General features: G+C 42.8%; 3 protein-coding genes across 6 annotated transcripts; all 3 read left to right on the forward strand.

Moving 5' to 3' along the window:
* Positions 1-1,992: 1,992 nt before the first annotated feature.
* Positions 1,993-11,350, forward strand: fhdc2 (FH2 domain containing 2). The gene is made up of 12 exons (XM_085476665.1): positions 1,993-2,183; positions 3,285-3,833; positions 3,954-4,015; positions 6,282-6,384; positions 6,615-6,700; positions 6,916-7,016; positions 7,332-7,402; positions 7,588-7,695; positions 7,909-7,979; positions 8,841-8,958; positions 9,081-9,245; positions 9,342-11,350. Exons 2-12 carry the CDS (start codon positions 3,369-3,371, stop codon positions 11,253-11,255), a joined length of 3,264 nt encoding a protein of 1,087 aa, XP_085332791.1. The 5' UTR covers positions 1,993-2,183; positions 3,285-3,368; the 3' UTR covers positions 11,256-11,350.
* Positions 11,351-12,988: 1,638 nt separating this feature from the next.
* LOC146717464 (serine/threonine-protein kinase pim-2-like) lies at positions 12,989-16,225 on the forward strand. Of its 4 annotated transcripts, none has more exons than XM_085465943.1 (9): positions 12,990-13,269; positions 13,356-13,451; positions 13,555-13,716; positions 13,937-14,031; positions 14,123-14,170; positions 14,338-14,559; positions 15,435-15,621; positions 15,720-15,872; positions 16,039-16,225. In XM_085465943.1, the coding sequence occupies exons 1-9, from the start codon at positions 13,206-13,208 to the stop codon at positions 16,107-16,109; spliced, it is 1,098 nt and encodes a 365-aa protein (XP_085322069.1). In that variant the 5' UTR covers positions 12,990-13,205; the 3' UTR covers positions 16,110-16,225. The 4 variants fall into 4 exon arrangements, with proteins under 4 accessions (XP_085322052.1, XP_085322069.1, XP_085322078.1 ...); XM_085465952.1 differs by having other exon boundaries at positions 14,147-14,170; positions 16,018-16,225; XM_085465935.1 differs by having other exon boundaries at positions 12,992-13,269; positions 16,018-16,225.
* A 1,186-nt stretch (positions 16,226-17,411) lies between these two features.
* Positions 17,412-21,155, forward strand: rhogd (ras homolog gene family, member Gd). Its single transcript, XM_085476666.1, has 2 exons — positions 17,412-17,561; positions 18,179-21,155. The coding sequence occupies exon 2, from the start codon at positions 18,208-18,210 to the stop codon at positions 18,781-18,783; it is 576 nt and encodes a 191-aa protein (XP_085332792.1). The 5' UTR covers positions 17,412-17,561; positions 18,179-18,207; the 3' UTR covers positions 18,784-21,155.
* The last annotated feature ends 1,960 nt before the right edge of the window (positions 21,156-23,115 follow it).

Below are 23,115 nucleotides of genomic sequence, written 5' to 3' on the forward strand. Positions count from 1 at the left end.
ATCCACGTGTAGTTTTCTCATGCACACATAGGCACGCCATGTCTGTGCACGTGTTTAGTACTCCCGCAGAGCCATAGTCACACTGACCTATTTACTTCGCCATGGAAATTGCCAGGACCCCAGGAGGGAGACCAGACTCACCAGAGGCAGAATAACACTAAGACCCCATACGGCGATATCAATAGTTTCACATGGAACAGTTTTACTGCCACTTTTGCACACTTAATAACTAGGGCATCTGGTGCATGCGTGTGTGCGTATTGATTTCTTGACATCCGGATTAATTTCTGAAGTGTGAAAAACTGCAACAGAGGTCTATAGATAGAAAGAAATCACCATTCCTAAAGTACTGTAAAGCATTTTTTGTGCTTTTATCTCTGTGTGTGCACCTCTCATTATTTAGGTTTAGTGTCAACACTTCATCTATAATGCATACGTGTATACAGTAGGGGAGTGGGCAGCTAAAAGCCTTCACCTTTACATAACCCCCTGAGACTTCAAAGAGAGATTAAGAGGGAGAGATGGCGAAGGACTAACACTTGCTGCATGGCTGCAACGACCCCACTAAACTAAAGGCTGAGCGACGGGGTAGTTGGCACTGGCTTCTCATGTGTTGGGCCTCATTTTTTCCACTCAGGGTAAAGCATCAGAAAGACATCAGAGAAGTATTGATGAAGAAAAACACTTCTGTTACACGCTCTTCTATGTTGCAAAGGGCTGGTTAACTTGAATGCACTGATTACTTACACAGGCTCACACACAAATCTTGCACATGAACATACGCATTGACTCACTGAAGAATAGACCAAGAGAAGCACAGGCTTCGAAGCTCACTGTTATGCAAAGAGGACCGGCTGGAAGTGGGCCTGTACACATCACACGCTGTTTTGTCTCCTTGCAATGGTGGAGAATGCAAGGGAAGCCAAGTTAACTCCTTACTATTCATTAATTGCTGTCACACTGGCTGTGTTGCATGAATCCTGTCAGAATATGTGGAATTGTGCCGGATTGTTCAGACTCTTTATGGACTATAAAGCTTCTGCCTCTCAACAGTGGCATTTCCTTGTATTCTGGGAAATACACTGTACTCTGACAAGTAGTTACTGAATAGAAAGTGAAGTTCCTGAGAGAGGTTTATTCTGGCACGGTAAACTACAACATGCTCTACTGCGCAGGCACAACAATGGACAGATCTTTGGGGTCGTAACCTCCTAATTACCACAGCCCCAGAAGCGATGAAGAGTGCCTGTCAGCGTGGCCTCTGAGAGGGGCTATCTGAGCCGGACTCAGGATAACCAGGTGACATGGGCCAGGGTGCTCCGGCACCTCAGATGAAAGGTCAGTGTTATGAGTCCACATTCAAACACCTGGGCCATTTCAGCACACCACAGGGACATCTAGCCTCTTCGCTTTCACCTATAACCTCCGTCTGTGCTTTGGGGAAGAGATACACACATAATTCCCAGGTCTGATGGACCTTTGGTCCAACTCTCAGGCTCTGATCCCCCCCCCCAAAAAAACCCCCCACAAGCTTTCCCAAAGCACGATCAAGCCTTTCTGCACAATTCCCACATCAGAGGTCTTGCCCACATTAATGATTTTTCTGAAATAGACACTTATCAAGTTTTCGGCAGGGCTCCTGACATAATACAAGGTGCCGTGTGCAATCTTATGCGGACTTTGTAGACAAAGCCATTGAGGTATTAAGTCCAATAAAAGAAAGATTAAAGTGATATGTGAAGTTAAGGCTTTGAGTTATTGATTTTGTTTAAGATATTAACACCTTATTGAATCCTTTCCAAAACTGTAAGCATTTCATAAATTTATCGCCATTGCAGGATCTGTAAAATCTGAAAGTGGATTAAAGATGATCTAATAAAAACTTCTAAAAACCCTAAATCCGCCCATGGGAAAACTGGGAGGATACAATAAAGGCATATCAGTGTGGGGGGCGTGCGCCTGCGCGTTCGCGTCGTGCAGTGTAGAAGTTTCCCTGCAAGTTTGGAAAGACAAGAGGAGTGCAGCGAGTGGAGTGGCACAAGTTACCGGGACAAAAACGACATAGGAAAAAATGTATATATGTTAAAAAATAAAAATAAATTAAGACCTCGATGTTTCTAGCTGTGGCTCTTGTTGGAGTTTTTTTAAACAACTTCACTGGAAACTGTGGCCGGAAACTGCAGGTAAGTAAACCTGATTAGGACCAGAATCAGACGTGTTAAATAATTGGAACACTGTCGAGCAACATAAAGTGAATGTTTATCCGAAGTTAGATCTACGCAAAAATAACAGCGATAAACTACCAGGTTATAAAAAAAAATGCACTAAATGTCAACAGTAGAAATCTTTTGAAACTTAAAAAATGTTTTTCTTTTTTAAGAGCGTTCTTATGAAAAAGTAACGGATGCTATTGCGTTGATGTAGAAAAACAAAGCTCACTTTCCATGTAACATTTCATCCTCCCACGAGTTCTTGGGCAACACGATTTGTCAGATAATATTTTCGCTTGTCAAGATGAATATCTCATTAAATGATGGAGACTGAGATTACCGGTTTGTGCAGCGCGCCCGCGCGGCATGCAGTGGAACAGACTGGAAATCAAGCGCGTCCGTGAAAAAAGTTTGCCAAACCTTATGATTCATTTGGAGAACGCGAGAAATGACGAGAGGATGTATGTGTGTGTGTTTCCCCCAAATCCAAAGCCGTGTAAAGATTAAAGCGTTTCCCTTGAACCCAGACTTTTGAAACTTCTGAGTCATTCTCAGTTGCATTACTAATCCTGCTTATAAACCTGCTGGTGCAAGCGTGTTCAACCCACTTTCAGATGATGCCCTCCCCAAAGTGAAGAAGGAATACGTAAGAAGCTTGCAGAGCATTTATTTCTGGGCTTTGTGGTTAACTGTGCGTCTTACCTCACCGGTCTCCATATTTTCTAATTAGAAGAGGAAAAGGCGGTGTGGAGGTGTGTGCGCGCCCGCATTCAGTGAGGTGAAACTGAACAGGATGGGACAAGCTGTTCAAACAGGTCGCAGAGGGGGAAGAGCTCATCCTGCCCAGCTAATGCTTTCCCAAAAAAATGCCTTGAACTTTCATTGAAAGTTGAACTTGGGCTCAGATTTTTAGCTTGTACCAGTTGTAAGGCTGAAGTCATTGGAGCTCACTGGCCTAGTTGGAAGCTGACTGACTGGTTTTCAGTTGCAAAACTCTACACCGACTGTTTCTGCTTTCAATAATGTCTGAGATAAGATTTTTTTTGTTGTTGTTGTTGCCGCTTTGTTTCCTAGACTGGGGTTATTGCCTGACCTTTGGACAAGAGATCACTGGAAGAAAGGCAGACTGACCCTCCCTCAAACAGCCCGGCTGCCTCTATGCACATCAACCTGAGTGTGGCCATCAAGGAATCTCGTGCCTTTCATGGAACACAGCCTGCCCTTCCTGCCGCTGCGGAAGTGACGACCATGGAGCCGCGCGCGGCGCTGGTCGCTCCTCGACCGCCTCCTCTAGCACCTCCACCACCACCGCCGCCGCCTCCTCCCCCGCCTCCCCCCACGGCTTCCACCTCTTCCTCCTCCTCACCTTTAAGCCGGGCGGATAGCGCTCGTCGGAGCCGGCTGAGGAAGCTGAACTGGGAGCGCATCCCCAAAGAGAAGGTGGAGGGGAGAAAGAGCGTGTGGAGTGGGGCGGCCCCAGATGAAGATGAGTTCCCCATAGACCTCCATTCCCTGGATGAGCTGTTTGGTCAGAAGGACAGTAAGCCTCGGGACCGAACCAGCACCCTGAGACGGCGCTCTTCACTGCTGCACTGCAGATCCCCTCAGGATAGCTCAGAGGAGGTAAGATCATGTAGATGGTGAGACTGTTTTAAAAAATATTGGGCTCGTTTGTTTTTCTTGCTCTCACAATGTGTCCTTTGCTTTTTGTCCTCTTTCTTTTTTCTTTTTTTTTCTAAACAGATCTCCTTATTGGACTCCAAACGCAGTATGAACATTGGAATATTTCTACGTCAGTTCAAGATGTAAGCCTAAGAAATTCTTACTGTTGAAATGTTTCAGTTGGTTCACAGAAAGAACAAAGAGGTCATAGGAAAAAAAAAACTCATTAAAGAAGCACATATCATAAATAAAACAAAACGGGTCAGAAGGAAAGAAGATAAGGAGCATAGAAATCAGCTACAGAGCAAACATTCATAAAGGCCTTTTTAAGAAGAGGTTCAAGGGACTCTAATGATGTAGCCAGTCTAATCTCAATAGGCAGACCGTTTTACATAAGGGATTAATTTGGCCTTTTTCAAAGTAATAATTTTAAAAGCAAAGTAGAAGTTATCAGGCAGTCAGAGTGGTTTAACAAGTACAGCAGTAATCTGTTCATATCTCCTAATTGCCACTTATCAGTTTAAGCAGATGTGATGAGAGCTCTGCCTGATGCAGGAATCAACCTGTTTACAGCAGCTAAGGGCAAAAAGGATCTAAGTTTGGAGATTTTCTTGTGCATCATAAAAGAGATAAGGGCCTAAGAATAACTTCTGGCAGACTGCCTAATATTCTTGTCAATGAACCAACCAATTTTACATCACAGAGGCACCTAAGATTGTTGGCTGTCCCACCTTATATAAGTTGTGGGGGTACTGTAATTTATTTCCTGTTTCATATCACTTTATGTACTTGATATTCTTTGTGCTTTGGGCTGTCGGCTGGAGAAGTCCTTGCCCATTTTAGTTCAAAGCATATGGTGATTTTTCTTACGTGTGTTGACATCTCAGAGGTTAAACAGTAGCTGAGGAAGTAAATTGTATTGCATGGATAATGTTTTTAGTTGCAGTGCCAACAGCTAGGCCTTTTCTCTGCATTTCATCAAACCGCCACCAGTACTGGAGGCCGTTTGAAGTGGGATGCATACAGCAGTGCCCAAGGGAGCAGTATTTGACTTGAGTTAAACTGGAGAGAGTGGCCATATGTCAAAGGTGGACAGGTGTCCGTGTTAAAGTGCGAAGCTTCGTCAGGAGAGAGGATGTCTGGTGTCAGGGAGGAGGAGGTGGTGTACCCTGAACAACTGGCTTGGATCTTGAAGGAGGGTGGTAAACAAGCAGCTGGCTTTAGCCTGTCGGCACCTGCTGGTGCCCTTAAAGAGTGTCTAATCTTAAAGCTACCCCCCCCCCCTGCAGAGAGAGACCCCACTGGTGGCTTGTCATATTCATCTAAAAGCCCGATTAGCATGTTTGCTTGGCTCAAACAAAGCTGCACTTCTTGCAGTGAACGAGAGGTTTCATAGTCATGTATATACATTTGCATACAGTTTAACATCTGAAATGGAATGAAACTAACAAACGATATCTACTTAGCAGAACTACGTGTACTTTAAACTTCAGGAGTACGACGTGCCAAGTTTAGGGATTGTTATGCCTCCAAGAGACTCAATTGAAAACCTTTTCTTTTCTAAACTAGATCTGTTGAGACATGTAGGGGAAGCCATTATGTGAAAAGAGCTTCTTCTGTACACAAACATCTGTCTAGTTGGAAGTTTATTTGCCCTCTGTCTGAAGACAGACAGAGCTACTGCTCAAATGTGGGTGGAGTGTAGACAAAATCAAGTCTTTGTATTATCAGTGTCTTAGTAGCCCCCCTTCAATATTATTTCCTCCTTTTATTTAGATTGTTTGGTTTTTCAATGGGTTTTGTTGGAGCAATTAACAAAAGCTCTTTCTGTTTAGAAATAGATGTCCCTTTTTTTTTTTTTTCTTTTTTCCCCCTCATGCACTGCTTTTACATGTTTTCGTAGGTTGATCTTTATCCGTTGGTGTTAGACAATAAGATTCGGATGTGACAGCTGAGCCATGAATGAGATGAGTTTGTTTGAGGATAAAGGCTGCAAACTGTAGTTTTAGTGCCTGTGATGTGCTGTAGTGGGAATTGGGGAGAGGCTAATGGGAAAACTGCTGAAATGGAGGACAGATGTGTCACTTGCAGAAAGGAATACAGAGATCAAACACCCAGTCATCTCAGTGTCTGCTCTTTCACCCCGTTGTCCTTCAGCCGTCGTCTGTGCATGTCTGCATTTTATTTGCCCAGTGGATATGCTACTTTGCATCGCCAGTGTGGCGTCAACTGACCCTCCCTCCGTGACACTCGGACTGATAAGAACAGGATAAGCCTCTTTTATTGTGCGATCATTGCAAAACCGGAGCTGATTGTACTCATTTCTTTTGGGTAGCTGTACCTTGACTTGAAAAGAGTATTGCTTGGCAAATTACGTCATGCTGAATTGTGTCTGTTGTGTTTCCGCAGGCCGGCTAAGGAGATAGTTGAGGATATCAGGCAGGGCGCCGGAGGCCGTTACGGAGCGGAGAAGCTCACAGAGCTCTGTAAATTGCTGCCTGACAATGAGGAGGTAAAGTGCCTTTTCTGGCACACAAACGCAACAGTGACAAGCTTCTTCCTCTCCTCCCGCCCTCCTCTAACTCACCATCTGGCTCTGCTTAGAATGATCAAGAGTTAGCCATTACACCATGTTGCATGTGATGTGGTCTGTGTTTCTTAGAGAAGTACCACACTAGGAGATAGTGGAATTGACTGTTAATGGGATGTTGGCAGCTTTACCCAGCCTCTATTCTCCGTCAGGAGTCTCGCCTTAAGAAGTTCAGCGGGGACCGGAGCTGGCTTGGAGAGCCTGATCTTTTCATGCTGCTTTTGGTGGAAGTCCCCAGGTACGCTCTTTATCAACCCCCAGTTTTTGGGGTTTTGTTTTGTTTGTTTGTTTTTTACCCAAAAAAGTATTCCAAAAGAACCTAACTCCTATTTTCAAATTGATTTTCACTGATGCTCGACTGCTTATTTAACCAGTGCAGTGCCTGATGTCCCTGTCATCAATCACCACTCTCCACTGATCAATCTGTTCCCCCGTTTTTCCCTCCTTCACCAGTTTTCGCCTTCGTCTGGATGCCATGATCCTGCAGCAAGAGTTTGACCCTGCTGTGACCTCTCTGTGTGTGGCAGCCAGATGTCTGAGGGAAGCAGCCCGAGGTAAAGTAACAGCAGGGAGTTGTGTACTCCGCCACTATAAAGATCTGGGAACCCTGTTGCCCTTTTTTAAATGCTTGTATTTGCAGAAATCCTAGGAGTCAGGATGCAAATGAGATGACTTATTCTGGATGCTAAATACTTTAAAGATTTAGGAGTAATCTGCTGCTAGCAACTTTTTAAAATAAAGGTGTAGTGCAATAGCCAATTTAAGTGTCAGAACAAAGTTGCTGACTTATTTCATGCCCTTCATGTCCGCTTCATTCACACTCCTTCAACCATGAGGCACAGTATTAAATCTGTCTTTTATGCTCCTAGAACTGCTGAGCTGCCCAGAATTACACTCCATCCTTCGTCTGGTCCTCAAAGCAGGGAACTATATGAATGCAGTGAGTGCTTCTTTATTTCCCTTTCGATTCTTTTAATCTGTTTACAGTTACCCAAACGCTAGTGGTCTGGGTTTGTGTTCAGAGGCGCCGTTCAGACTGCGCACCTGGGTTTTGAATCGTTGTTTGTTTAAAGCTGTCACGTGTTGTGCGTGTGTTTTGTTTTGACCTTGTGCGTGTCTTCTCAGGGTGGATATTCAGGAAATGCTGCTGGTTTTCGAATTTCATCGCTGCTGAAGCTGGCTGACACCAAAGCCAACAAGCCAGGCATGAATTTGCTGCATTTTGTTGCTATGGTAAGATCTGAAATGTAGATGCCGTGAAATATAGTACCTATTTTCAGTTGAAGAAATACAGTTGGTGTTGGTTCAAAAAAAAAAAAAAAAAAAGTAGTTCAAGGCCCTCAAACCAGATTGCTTTGCAGAGCGTCAGATTTTTCTCACCATTGGTAAATGATGTTTTGCTTCCTTTGAAACAATGGATGATTAATCATGTGTTTGTCTCCACAGGAAGCTGTGAAAAAAGACCAGAGTTTACTGTCATTTCCCAGCCAACTAGGTCATGTTGGCTCCGCCTCCAGGTCAGTCTTTTTTTTCCCCCCAAATCTATATCCTACTGTTATTTAGTCTGCATGATCATTGTTAATGACAATAATACCTCAAACACTCTACTGAAACAACAAAACACCCAGCTGTCAGCAAAAGATGCATGATTGACAGTGGGGTATGATGGCCACTACTTAAGCTGCTGGACATTTTGATCATTTTCTCATTTCGATTGGTGACTACAGCTGGGTGCTAAGAGATGACTATCTCTCTGAGACTCTCAATTCCTGCACCCTTGCTCCTGCATTCTTGCTGCATTCTTTGCAGATTTTAATTCCTGCTGGTTAGAGTAGTTTAACATGACTATCAGCTTATAATATCCTTACTTATCTTATGCTAGGCTTTGATGGAGTTCACACGCCATCATGAAATGAGCCGTTTTAGCTCTCTTCCCCATCACTTTAAGCTAAGGCTCTTCTGGTTGGCTACCCCTGAAAAACTGAAAGTTTGAACAGTGGGTGGCTGGGCAGCTGGGGTGACCATATAGAGGGAAGAGGTGTAGAAAATAGAGGTATAGAAAATGTCTAAGTATTTCCAAGCAGTCTGCAGCCTGAACTCCAAGATAACAGGAATTACCAGATTCTGACCTCTGTATATGAAGTTTTGGGCATGTTTATTATGAGCATGCATCATTGTAAGGGGATATATGACGAGAAGGTGGAAAGCATAATAGGTCTTCTTTATGACAAATTCCTAGACACTTTCGATCATGTGCAATCATTTATTTCCAGTCTTTAATTATTCACCCTTTGTTGAGACATACAGTTTATCCACCTGTTTCCGTTCAGTTCACAAAATGATTGCATGTATGTATTTGTCCTCTCCTCCTTTTGCAGGTTTTGTGAAGAGTCTGTGCTTGATGACTTGGCCAAGTTAAAAAGCAGAGTTGCGGCCCTCAAGGCAAATATACAGACTGAGGCAGAGATTCAGAAGCAGACGCAGCCTTTCCTGGAGGTGTGCAAAAAATTAGATTTTTAAATGGACTGTCTCCAACTTGAGGCAGGTTATCTCAAGTTCAAGTTTTGGGGCTTTAATTGAAGGGGTAATGAATATGTTCATGTAAAATGTATCTACAGGTGGCTGAAGAGCGTCTGAAGGAGGCAGAGGACGAGGTGGAGGGTATGAAGATGTCGAGTCAGGCTCTGGTGGAGTTTTTCTGTGAAGATGACAGCACTTTTAAATTGGAGGAGGCTTGCAGGGTCTTTCATTTGTTTTGCCACCGCTTCCAAAGAGCAGTCCAGGTTAGAAGCTGTCGATAGGAAAATTGTATCATAGAACCTTTAACTGTATGCTAAAGATGAGTGAGCAACTATCCTTTCTCTCTCATTTTTCCATAGGAAAATGCAGAACGTGAATTGAAAGAACAGAAACGTCTGGAACGCCAACGTGAGATGGCAGAAAAGCGTCGCTCTCTGGCAGTTTGCACTGGGTTAGACCTGAGCCTCGCCAGAGAGCCTCCCAGTCAGGAGAGCCAGGATGAGCTGGAAAAACTCCTAGAGAGGAATCTAAGCTACACTTGGAGCCGTCGTAGTCTTAGAAGCTCTGATTCCCGCAGATACCTCCAACACTCTCACAACGATAGCCATCTCCACAACTCACCCTTCCCTGAGCTGGGCAGCAGCCCGACATCAACCAGTTATCACTCAAACAGCTCCTCTGACCACGAGAGCTCTGCTGTTCTCTGCAGCTCTCCAGAGACTGATGGCATGTGTTCCCCCATTGACCAAGGACCCGTCCTGAGCCGAGGGAGCACGGCTCGGCACAGCCAAGAAACAAAATTAAACACTGAAGCAGCAACATTTAGTCATTCTCAGCATGAAAGTGGCTTTGTTGTGAAACAACATGGACCTGAGAGTATTTCTTATCTGAGGCAAAACCAATCCAAGTTAACGGGAACTGAAAAAGAAGTGGATTTTTCACATGAAAACATGGCTTTAGTTAACTGTTCCTATACAGACTCTGCTTCTATTCATAGCAAACCAACCCAGTGTGTTAAAAGCAGAACTTCCACTTACAGGCAGAATTTTGGCCTGCCAGTAATGCCCAGTAATCATCCTATTCACTCAAAATCCAACAGCTCTTGTGTCAATGAGGAATTACAACCATCTGTTCATACAAGTGGAATACAGTCTTGTAGTGACAACAGTACTGGGCTCATTAGGTACTCCAGATCTGAGACCAAACTGCAGTCATCTGTCAGCGCTCCAGTGGAGGAGCAGTCGCAGCCACAGACGAGAGACACACCCTCTATTGAACCAAGTGCTGCGACGTGTTTGCCTGATGGAGTTTTAACAAACCGGGCAGACACAGATGTGGTGTCCACACCTGCGGAGGAGACTTGGATGCCCTCCAGTCTGCCGGAGTTCAGCCAGTCACAGCCAGAGGAGGATCCTGAGTTGCCAAGTACCGAGAGGGAGACGGGGAGGTCATATTCTCGTGTCGGTGAAACGCTGGAGTGCCACACTCTGGTGAAAGGCCTTAGATCCTATGACGCCTTGTCACCCCCAGGCTCCCCACTCCCACGACCAACACCGAGCCTTTGCTCCAAGTGGAGGAAAGAAAGGGAGGTTGACCTTCGAGAGGGGTCGACCCCAGCGTCTCTGACATCAAAGGAAGAGGCTCGAACCATGAAGGTCCCTGTACGCAGTGGGATAGGAGCCAAGAGGGGACTTGTGTCACGTACAGGCCCTTCCAGTAGCACGGGCATTCCCAGGGTACGCTCTAAAACAGATTCTTCATGTGGAAACCCACCCCCTACAAACTCATCAACTCCTACCCGCCTTGCTACTCCTCGTAGTCTGTCTATGCGTTCATCTCCTATTTCTCGAGCGGCTGAGGTGAAGCGAAGTAACAGCACACGGGAGAGAACTGTAAGTGAGGCGCAGGCTCCGGGGAAGCCCACCCTGGCCCGCAGGACTTCAAACAGATCTGTGCCAGAGAAAGGCTCTGGCAGCACCCAGCCACCTTTCATCAGAGGCACTCCTCTCCGCGTTTCCAAACGCCTCGCCCCAAACTCAGAGTCTCAGGTTCCCTGTCAGCCTAGCACTGCCCACAGCCCATCCTCGGCCACAGCCAAGACCATATGTACGGCTGTCATATCGGCAGCTCGAAATAAAACTGCCAAGACGACAAGCACAAGCCCCACTCCTGCTAGTTCTAAAATCCCAACAGCTTCAAGGATACCTGGGCCCAAAATGCCCCGAGGGTCTGCCACCTCCACCGCTCCTGCTGCTCAGCCCCTGTGGAGGTGATGGACATGAATAAGTGCCTCCTCAAACTTCTCCTGCCTTTACAGTTTTGTGATTGTTTGTTTGAGCTCATTAAAAATAGATTTGTGTGACATGCATGTGTAGTCTGAGTGCTCGGTTTCTACATGTGCAATAGGACCGTGAGGTGGGAGCATCGGGGATACTTCATCTCTTGTTTCACAGGATAGGGGATTTTCTACAGTCTACCTCGATTTACACCCATTTGTGTCCTTTGCAGGCAATAGGACAAGAAAACTCTGTCTCCAGTTGTAGAACAGGTTGATACTTAAGTCACAGTAATAAAATGCAACACTACTCTGTGCCTTGTATGTACAAGTGTGCTGCCAGAAGTGTAATCTGGCAAACCGTTTCAGTCTCTTGTATGGAACAAAACACTTTTTTTTCTTTTTCTTTTTTAGGAATGCGTCCAAATGTGAATACTGTGACCTCTCTGTTAAGTGATCATGGTGTTCTCAAACATGGCTGTCTTACAGTCCTAACCGAACTCGGTACAATATTGAACTATTCATCCTGTTGTGGTGAGGCCTCATCATTATGATGCACTTTATAAACTGAAGAAGAGGCTGTTGGGGGATTGTTATTATTATTTTGCTTATTTTATATCAAAAGAGTAAGTTTATTGAATAGCAGTGGTTGTTATTCGCTGTATTATATGGTTTTGTAAACAACAGAAGAGAAATAAAGATAGCGATGTGAAACTGTTATTGTCTGAGAAATGTGCTTGTCAGTATATATTCTTTATTTTAAATTATAAATATATTGTGTCTGTTCAGTATGTATTTGCTTTTAGCTGCAGCTCTTGCTGTCTTCTTGTCACCCCTCCATTTTTCTCTCCCTCTTGCTACATCTCTTGACACAGTCACCCCCATTCCTGTCAGTGGTTGTAGTCATGGAAATGCTGCAGACGTCCCGGGGAATCTCCTGGCAGAATAGTGGGGTGCAGGGGGTGGGGTGGAGGGTGACTGTGGGTGTAGGGGTCCCAGTGGGAATTCTCCCTTTATAGGCTTCGGTGACGCCAGAACCTCTTGGGAAAGGCAATAAACTGGTGCCTCTTTGTGTTCTCGAGTGTCCGGTTGTTGGTCACCGCTGGCCTTTTAACCTGCCACAGTGTATAAGTGGTGACATCAACAGCAGATCTCCAGGGGTGTAAGACGGAGCAGTCTAAAGTGATCCCTCTTTTTAGCTTCTTTCTGCAGTGATCTGAATGCACTGGATTAGTGGGAATAATGACTTGTCTGAAGGTGAATATGTGATATATGAGCTTAAAGACTGCTGCTCATCAAAGAGGATGAGGTCCAAAAGATACACGACAGGGTCTTTTATGGTCTGTTTGTATGCAGAGAAATTTAAGTCTGCAGACCTCTCTTTAAATGGGCAAATGCAGGAACAGCCTTCCTCATTTGCAGTTAGACTGATTGAAAGTGCAATATGGGCATATTTTCGGGTCTATTTTTAGAATGAGAGGCCTATATTGGAAAAGTTTGGTCAAGAGTGATAATGTGAAAGTGAATCATTGTTTGCCTCTATGTTCTGTCCCAGACTTGCTACTTCTCCTGGGTGTAGTTACACAAACCTGCTCTTTAATCATTTGCCAACCAACTTTCTTTATAAAAACACTTTAGAAAACATCAATCACTGGCCAAAGTGCTGAACATAGAAATAAAAATACATCAGGATAAAATAAAAAAAATCTGACATATGGAATCAAAAGAAACCAAAAATAACAAGGTGACACAAGACAGTGAAATATTTGACTTGATATTCTGTAGCCACGGAGACAGGATTAGCATAAATTAGAAGTTTAGATTTCTATGGTGTCATCACAGCATTATTTAAAGAGGGTATATCATAGTTCCAACTAGACAACTTGCAAAAGCCAAAATGTCAACAGTGAGTTTACTGCAAAGAGAAAATATCTGAAGAAATGTCAAAATGTCTTTTAAATCTTGGCCAACTGTTACTGCTCCACGTGCTGTGAGTGGTGGTAATAATCTAGGTGGGATAAGTCTACCTGCTTGATTTTTTTGGTTTACATTAACATCAACATCACATTAACAAACTGATATTTTTTTCAAACCACAGAAGGCCACACTGAGCCCTGGTTCTTTAGAACAGAAGACAGGAAGCCAGATGGACAATTCATAAGCAGCACGAGGAAAGACTGCGCTGAGGACAAGTGTAAGTAAGACATTCAGAGATATTTACTTTTGTTTTATTGTTATTGATCAGCTCTGAGCCCCTGTGTAGAGTTCAGAGGTCTAATTGCTTTTCGTTTTTGCAGCTGCTTTCACAAAGAAGAGTGGCAAACATAAATCTAGCCACAATGAAACTGAGGAGCCACTCAATGAAAAGAGCAAAACATCTAGCTCAAGGGAGGAGTCCAGCCGCTCCATTTACAAGACTGATGTCCCCTTACCCAGCACATACAACAGTCATAGGCTAGGTAAGAATATGTTGAAATCCTATATGCAATGACAGAGCCCCTTTCCAGCTAGTAAAAGGGCTGTTTTCCTCAGAAAATCTCCAAGCTTAGCTGGTATTCATCTGATAATTAGTAAGGACATTCTAACAAAGCCTGTATAAATGTGTAGATAAGCTAAGCCAATGTTGGCTGTTTTCCATGCAATAATCAAGACCCCCATGTCTGTTTTGTGTCTCTGTAGAGGACTTTGGATCAAAATATGAAGAGCTGGATCTGCTGGGTGGAGGAGGTTACGGGACTGTCTACTTTGGAAAACACAAAGAAGACAATGTCCGAGTATGACTTGTTATATGTGTAGCTCACAGTTCTTCTAGTAAATCCTGTGCACTGTGTGCTTTTTCTAAACCACATTTTCTCTGTAATGCAGGTTGTTATAAAACATGTTTTTCAGAATCGTGTCGACCGCCTACCAATGGTAAGTGATGTTTGTCCTTTCTCTTGACACTTTTGCTTTTTGTTTTGGAAAGTTTGTGTTGAGAAACACGAATATTTCACAGCATGTCAAGAAAATGTCCTGCCTGAACACATGGCGCATATTATTCATTGTTTGAACACTGACCTAAATTTTCTCTGGTTCTAAAGCTTCTTAATGGTAAAATGACCAAAGTTCCCGTGGAAGTGGCATTGCTGATGAAAGTTGGGGCAGGACCACAGAATACAAGCAGCAATGTTACCCCAGTACTACTGGAGTGGTTAGACTCAGTAAACGAACTTATTATGGTCTTTGAAAGACAGAAAAAAACCATCGATTTGGATGTGTATCTGCAATGCAGAAACAGGTTTCTGCATGAGAGTGAGGTTAAGGTAAGTGAGTGGTAGGAAGGAAATACAGAATCTCACAAAAGTGAATACACCCCTCACATTTTGGTAAGTATTTTGTTCTATCTTTTCATTGGACAACATTGCAGATATGACACTTTCATAAAATATAAACAGTGTACAGCTTGTAAAACAGTGTAAATTTGGTGTCCCCTCTAAATAACTCAATGTACGGCCATTAATGTCTAAACCACTTGCAACAAAAGTGAGAACACCCCTTCAGATACTGGGCCACAGGGCAGTACTCCAACATGATAACAACCCCAAAACACTCCCAAAAAGACCAGTGCCTTGCTAAATAAACTGAGGGTAAAGGTACTTGACTGGCCAACCATGTTTCCAGACTTAAATCCTATTGAGCATCTGTAGGGCAAATGGAAGGTGGAGGAGCGCAAGGTCTCTTACATCCACCGGCTCCCTGATGTCATCATCAGAGTGGACGAGAAGCCTAGTGGCACCCTGTGAAGCTCTAGAGAACTCCATGTCCAACAGAGTTATGGCAGTGTTGGAAAATAATGGTTGCCACGCAAAATATTAACACTTCGGGCACAATTTGGACATTTTCATCTAGGGGGTACTCACTTTTGTTGCCAGCGGTTCAGACGTTAATGGCTGTATGTTGAGTTATGTTGAGGTGACAGCAAATTTACACTGTTATACAAGCTCTACACTGACTACTTTACATTGTATCAAAGTGCCAAATCTTCAATGTTGTCCCATGAAAAGATAGAATAAAAAAAATAAATAATATTTACAAAAATGTGAGGGGTCTACTAACTTTTGTGAGATAATATATATAGCAATCTTTCATGGATAATGCAAAGCTTGTGGCTTGAACATACCTTTCTTTTCTTTGTCAGAATATAATGAGAAAGCTGGTAGATGCAGCTATTGAGATGCATTCCAGGGGTGTATTTCATTGGGACATTAAGGCAAACAACATTGTGATTGAAGTATCAGCTGATCTTTCAATGTATCGACAAGTGAAATACATTGATTTTGGCTGTGGAGCCACTTTTACTCCAGAAGCAGTCACTCGAAGAAGTGGTAGGTTATCAGTCCCAGTGTTCAAATGTTCTGGACTGTCCATGCATCTTGTGTCCATGTGAATTCCTCACCATTATTAATATTTCTCTGGATTTCAGAGATAACTCTGGACTTGTATGAATCCAACGCGAATACAGCAGACTGCATCACAGTTTTGCAGCTAGGCACTGTGATGGATAAGCTGTTGCACTACATCCTCCCAGACACCTCCACCAAATCGAAATCTAGGACACGTAGCGACATTTCAGACGGTAAGCTGGATGTTGATTCCCCAACCTGTTGCAATTTGTGTTTGAAGTGTTTTCTGTGTTATCTTTGCCTTTGTCTGTATCGATCATCCACATGTAAATTTACAGGAACACAAAAATGTGACACCTCTATTTTATTTCTGTAAAGACTGCAAGGATTTTCTGTCAGGTTCTCTGAACCAGATCCATAAAGACCGCCTAACCCTGGAGGAACTTAAAAATCATCCTTGGCCCAACTGACGTCTCTACTCTGACAAATACAGGGTCATGGAGCAGAAGCTCCAACAGAGAAGTATTTATTAAAATTAAATAGCCATGTTGTAATTCTGTGCATTTCATTACCAGAATAAACTGATTCACAAGCAAATTATTTGATTCCTTGGATTAGCCTTTAACCCTTGGGGTACATTTTCCTATACCATCATATGTTTCTGAGGTTTACAGTTCTTTGTGGATCAAACCAGCTAAATTCTACAGTTTATAAGCACATATATGTATTTTGTATTTTCTTTTGTGTTAATACAATTTATTAACAAATAAAAGCATCGATGCAATACAAGATAAAATTCAAAATGTATAAAACAATAACATAAAAAATAAACATCTCAAACTGTGTTGAAAGTCAAAAAGAAGAGGCTGGTCTTGAGAGCGGAATAAAAAAATGGGCAGTGAAGAAGCCCGGTAACGAATTCCATAATTCCCCACGATGAGAGGAAAGCATTGGTAACCGTTCCTCTCCAGGAGGACTAAGAAAATGTTTGACTAAAGCGTGAACAACATAATCACAATAATTTGATTCCTTCCTATCACTGAGCCACATTACATATACAATTATATTGCTGTGCATCTTTGCGATTTACTGTTCTTTGTGTATTATGCCAGCTACATTCTACAATTTATAGCCACAATGCCAATGCATCCCTGTGTATAGCAATTTAACCCCTTCTACTCTCTGTCCCACATTGGCTTAACTTCTGTATGCTTACATAGATGTCACAAACATCCTGAGGCTGATCCTGCATTAAGTTAAATATGTGAACACTGCTGCTTCCCCTGTGGGATAGGCTCCAGCCCCCCTTCCACAAGCCTGAATTTGATAAGGAGAAGAAAACAGATGGATGGAATATTAAATAGACACATTTTAAGAAAGAGGTTCTCTAATGTGAATATTAACTAGAATAAACAGACCACATTAAGCACTTATGTTTCCATTTAGGTTTTTAATTATTATTATTATTATTATTATTATTATTATTATTATTATTATTATTGCATTAATGAGATATACTACAGCATATTTTAAAGGAGGGATAGTTTAGCACTTGAAAAGTTGACTTAGCATTTAGTTACTATGTCAAATATTGGTAATGTAGTCAAATAAAACTGTTAGAAAAGTGTCCTAAAAATACACAATTTAAGTAAAAAGTGACTTGGTTAATGTGAGTGTACAACTCACCTCGTCTTGTTCTTACTTTTCTCTTTGGCTCCGCATATTTTTCGGCTACATGAGTGCAACGTCATGACAATAGCTTTACACCGCCATCTAGTGTTATGCAAACGACTGACTCAAAATAGAACTACAATTACCAGCTTGCATTACTTCCCTACGTCGGTTTTTACGTGACAGACAGCTCCCCGGATGCGGCTGTGATTGACTATACCAGGCAAAAAGAGATCGAAAGCCAAGTGGCGGTAAGTCATGAAAACCGTTATATTTCTTTCGTACAGCCCGAAACTACTTCTGAAGTATATACAAAAATTGAGCAGGAATTTTGAGAAGCTGGTGGGGCAATAACTGGTCCTAAACATATCTTTTTGAGAAAGTGACTTGTAAATCAAGTTTCAGCTTGTTTGCTAACTAGCTAGCTCGCTAGCCACCAAATTCGCTAGTTCCTTAGCTCGATGCTAGTAAGAGAGTAGCTATATGCTAGGGGAACGCCTAGTATTAAAAGTGAACAGCAGTAAAGTGTAAACAACCGGTAAAAAAAATGCCTCTTGTTTTCCATTCACACCCCGGCCTCTCCTGGACAACAACTTTTATAAAGTTTGTTAATTAGGGAGCATCTGGAATTGGACCGTACCTATGTAACGGTGATGAACGCTACGTCGATTAGTTAACGACGGGGACAGTTAGCTCAGTTGCTAACTGGGTGAAAAGCTGTACTGCTAATAAAACGGATATCTTGTGTTATGATCCCTTCACCGGTTAACGATCATGCAGGGAATGAAATTGCATGTTTATCACTACACAGTATGTTTAAATGTTGCTGTTAGCAGTTATTCAGGTGTTTTTCCCCCCCTGTTGCCAGGTGCTGCAGCCCCAGTGGTCGTAGGCAGGATGCAGACCATAAAGTGTGTGGTGGTGGGTGACGGGGCAGTGGGTAAAACCTGCCTGCTCATCTCTTATACAACCAATGCCTTTCCTGAAGAGTACATTCCCACAGTGTTTGACAACTACAGCGCTCAGATGAGTGTGGATGGCCGCACTGTCAGCCTCAATCTGTGGGACACGGCAGGCCAAGAGGAGTATGACCGCTTGCGCACTCTGTCCTATCCCCAAACCAATGTGTTCATTATATGCTTTTCCATTGGCAGCCCCTCCTCACACGCCAATGTCAGGCACAAGTGGCACCCTGAGGTGTCTCACCACTGCCCAAATGTGCCCATCCTGCTGGTAGGCACCAAGAAGGACCTAAGAAGTGACGCAGAAACGGTGAAGAAGTTAAAGGAGCAGGGTCTGGTCCCTACAACCCAGCAGCAGGGCAATGCCCTGGCCAAGCAGATTGGGGCTGTTAAATACATGGAGTGTTCTGCACTGCTGCAGGATGGGGTCAAGGAGGTGTTTTCTGAAGCTGTGAGGGCAGTGTTGTATCCAGTCACGAAAAAGAAAAAAGAAAAGTGTGTGCTTTTGTAATGAATGGTTCCCAGATTTGGACTGTGGAGAGGGGATGGTGGAGATCCACGGATGCAAAGGGAAGGCTGAGGAACAAAGGTCACCAATCGGCTGTCTCCGTATCACCTCTGGCAGTTTTTGGCTCCTCTGTTACTCCTTTCTTCCTTCTTCATCGCCAGGAGGATCTCGCCGTGTTGCCATCATCACCAAAGTGACCATGCCTTAATGAGAGCGACTGACCGTTTCTCCTCTATTTTTCTTGCATTTTAACTTTTGATATTTACACGTTTCATTTTACATCTGTTCTACATTTTTAGCTTCTCTGCTTTGCCTTATAAAATGCTGATAATGGTTGTCACAAGCCATAATAACATCTAAACCAACAAACCAACCAAGCTACCCTGTTTGACTGGAGAGAAGAGATCTGCCTTTGTTCAGGTGGAGAACTAATGACTACCTCAAATTCTCACCTAGGTTGCATCTCATGAGTCTCAAGCAAGGTTACCATCAAGATGCTTTGACTTTGACTATTTAGACGTAATGAACAGCCGAGTAGAAGGTGAACAAGTTTTAATTTCAAGCAGTTTGAGCCCAGACATGGTTTGATGACTCCTGGGGAAATGCCAGTAGCCCTTAAACCAAATGCACAGATTAAAGGTTAAATTCCCTTATTACAATTCCCTTGTGCTCAGTCTGGTGCGTTAGAGCTGTTGGCAGGCTGCCCCTTCAGCCTCTCGCACTGCTCTTTCACTTCTCCACACGGAAGAACCAGTAGGTCTTTGAAGATAAGCCAGACCCATTAAAAGCAGCACACCATTTGTCCTCTTCAGTAATGGAGGAGCAGGTGTAATAAAGACTCAGCCACATTAACTGATGCTGGTACAGGAGTTTTGGAGCTTACGCAGTCAGGAAGTCAGGTTGTCGTGAAGCTTCTCTGTCTACTTATTAACTGTTGAAGCTCACACCGAGTGCCATTTAAAAACATGCCTAAGAATTTCTCTCTGATAGGGTGGTGGTCAAGGAGGCTGTATTTTGTCTAATTATAGTGAATTTACTCTGTAAATGATTTTTTTTTCCATAAATGTTTTTTTAACCTACAAGTACGGCCAAAGGTAAATGTTTTTGTAATAGTCTGTTTATTTGATCAGTAAGAGGTATGTGTGTTGTAGTTAATATTTCAATTTGATAAACCAGAACTCCATATTTCTTTTCAGTTTCATTATTGTCTTCCACTGAAATTCATCAATTATGACACCGCTTAACTGAATCAGTAAAGCAATATGTTTTAACTGGCTTACATTGGCTATATACTTGTAATTCGCTATTGTCTTGGTTTCATCATAGAAGAACCATGATGGCTCCCTTTTTAATCATGTAATAGAAGTTTTTGTACAATATGAAAGGAGCCTTTATTTTTTTGGTTAGGTGCCTTATCTAAATCAAAGACAATAGCAGTCTTCTTCGTCAAACCCAAAGCTTCTCATCGTAGCTCTGAAAGTGCCACAAGATGTTTAAGCACAGGTCCCACCCAACTCAAGAGTTTTATTTTTGTGAATTTTCAGAAGCCCTCTGCCTTACTTCCTGCCAGTAAATACACTCATCTTGCAGACTTTTTTTTTTAAAGACACAGGTGCTAAACTGACATCTTGTGCAGCAAGTCTTTGCATTTGTGAAACGAAGCTCTTGAGTTCCACACTTCTTAACAGATTGCGGTTCCCTGCATTGCATGGTGGAATAAGGCACAAGCGGAACTTGCACATATGGTTAGCAAAAAGGTGTGTAGGTGGAACGTGCTTTGTCACATCTGAAAATTTTTATACATTTTTGTAAAATAGTTTTTGTAATGACTAGCTGCTCTTTTTATTTTTTATTTTTTGCTTACAGCTGGCAGCAAATATAGAAACCCTTTTTTACTATAGTTATTTTCATGTACACCTTTGAGCGGGTATATAATAAGTCAGCCTAGATTGTGGCCGGTGTAAAGTCTAGAATAACTGAAGTGCAAACCGAGCAAGAGGTTTTTGTGATAACAGTGATGCGGTTTGACATCTGCCAGAAGATGTGTGAACATTTCCCAGATAGGTTTGTGGAGAGTTGAATGTAAGTGCACGTTATGTTAAAAACTGTCATCTGTGGTGAGTTCGTTTTTTTTTTTCTTTCCATGTCCCAAATTCACTTAGATGATGCTGTTAAAGTGGAACATACACCTGTGGGCTCTGTGTCTGTGTCCTGGAGCTGTATGCTACCGTGTGCGTGGTACTACGCTTTTACACTGGGAACTTGATTTGTAGAAATCTGTAATTGTTTTATAAATAACAAAAGCATATTTGTATAAATGAACTAACAGTGAAATGATTTTTAAATTATGCCAAATAAAACGGTGGTTTAAACCATTTAATTTTTTTTTTCTTAAACCCATGACCCATGACTGTCTTCCTCTGATTTGGTTCCTTGCTGTTTTGCTGTAGCATTGCATGCAATCAGTGCAGATCTTTGCAGCTAGAGGGATGTAATGCAAGAAGAAAGTCGTGCTGAAGTGCAGAACAAACTAGAGTAACACATTTACACACGCTTACAGCTCAGGAAACCACATTATGTTCCTGTAGCACACATACTGTAATGCTATCTTTCATGTTAATGTTACAGTTACAGAGTCCAAACACTAGATGGACACAGCCCTCCAGCTCAGTTGCTTATTATCCAGAATGAGCACTAGTCTTCAAAGATAGTTTTTTCTTTCTTTTCTCTCCCCCCCTCCCCCCCCCCTCTTCTGTACATTTGAAGTTAATGGTCTATACCATCTGGTTTCCAGGCCATCATTCAACTTAGCCGACACACACAAGTTCAATCAGTTTCTGGGGTTTAAGAATTCAGTGCGCTCCTTACTCTGAAAAATTCCTTTGACCTTTATGGTTGGTGGATGTGACAAATGACGGATGTGTTAAACGCTACCAAAGGCTTGTTACAGCATCACTGCAGCAGCATTTAGAGCCCGTTTCCTCTGTGGTCTGTCTACAAGTGCTTTACAAGGCAGACTGTGCTGAATGTATGTTTACAGCTTGTGTAAGTTGTGCTCTGTTAATATGAACCTTAAAGGCAAAAATAATGCCTGGAGGCCATGAATGAGCAAATATGATGATGAAGGATGGGCATGTTTCTTTCTGCAACATGCAGGCAGATTAAAAAAACATGGGTGGGTTATGGTGATCCACTGTAAACCGAGTGGACTGCAAAAGGACTGATTTGAGCCTCCTCACAGCTCTCTATATATAGACGAGGTAGCTGACTTCACTGCTGATAAATTCACTGGAATTTAAAGTTATTCAAAGCTGGATTAAAAACATCTGAGTTGTGTTGTCAAAAAAATCAAGACCTTGAAATCAAAGCTTCAGACTTATTAACAGTTAGCTGCAGTGGGCACGACTTTTCAGGGTGAAGCCCCAAATTTGTGTGCTGGATTAACCATTGAGTGAGAAAGTGAATAAAAGAACGCAAACATGAGCACTACCAAAATTTTAAAATGTTGAATTTATGATCTATGTGTTTGGAGACTCTAGCTGCAGTGCAATTGGCTGAAAAGTTATAGTGTACAATGTTATGGAAGTTCAGAAACAGCTGACGCGTATTTTGCTGCCCTAGTGCATTCTGGGAGTCGTTTCTTACCACCAGCTTCATTCACACTATGCACCAATCAGTTGAAAATAACGCTTTATTGTTTAATAGTCCAAAATTAATATGAATATTTCCAATCTGTTTTTATTAAATGGAGATTCAGTTTACAGTCTGTTGTAAATAAGGTGAGTGTAGTTTTCTTTTTTGCGTGCTGCGCAGTCAGAAAACCGTTTGAATGCAGGAGCAGAAGGTGAGATTTTTCTGTTCCATCTCTGCCTGCTTGATAGAAATGTGCAGCTGAGGGTGAGCCAACCAGCTGATATCCACTCTGTGAATCATCAGTGTGTAGCGAGTGGGAGTGATGGCCCCCGTCGGGACCTTGATCTCAGCTCCGTCTATCGGCCCTCAATCTCCCCTGTTCCTTTCCTCCCTCACACTGTCCGTTTGATGATGTTCTGACTAAAGCCAAAAGGGCCGAGCAGCACTATTCAGTCAAGGAACTTGGGAGATTCCTCCTCTTCTCCTTGTCTAAAGATGAAAAAGCAAAAACCCTTGATCTAACAGACAGCCTGCAGCTACAGCGAGACTGAGAAAGCTGCAGTTCTGCATTCAAATCAAACTGTTCCAGCAGAAGGAGAGGCAGAATGAGATTGCAAAGGAACACAGAGGGGAGTGAAGGCCGATGGCTGTGTTCGCAACAAAACAGGGCTCAGAGCGGAGGAGAAGGAGTGCTGTGTCAGT

This window comes from Copadichromis virginalis, linkage group LG2, assembly GCF_057382275.1.
Source record: "Copadichromis virginalis isolate Kocher_CV1m ecotype Utaka linkage group LG2, C_Virginalis_male_GT1.1, whole genome shotgun sequence".
Lineage (NCBI taxonomy): Eukaryota > Metazoa > Chordata > Actinopteri > Cichliformes > Cichlidae > Copadichromis > Copadichromis virginalis.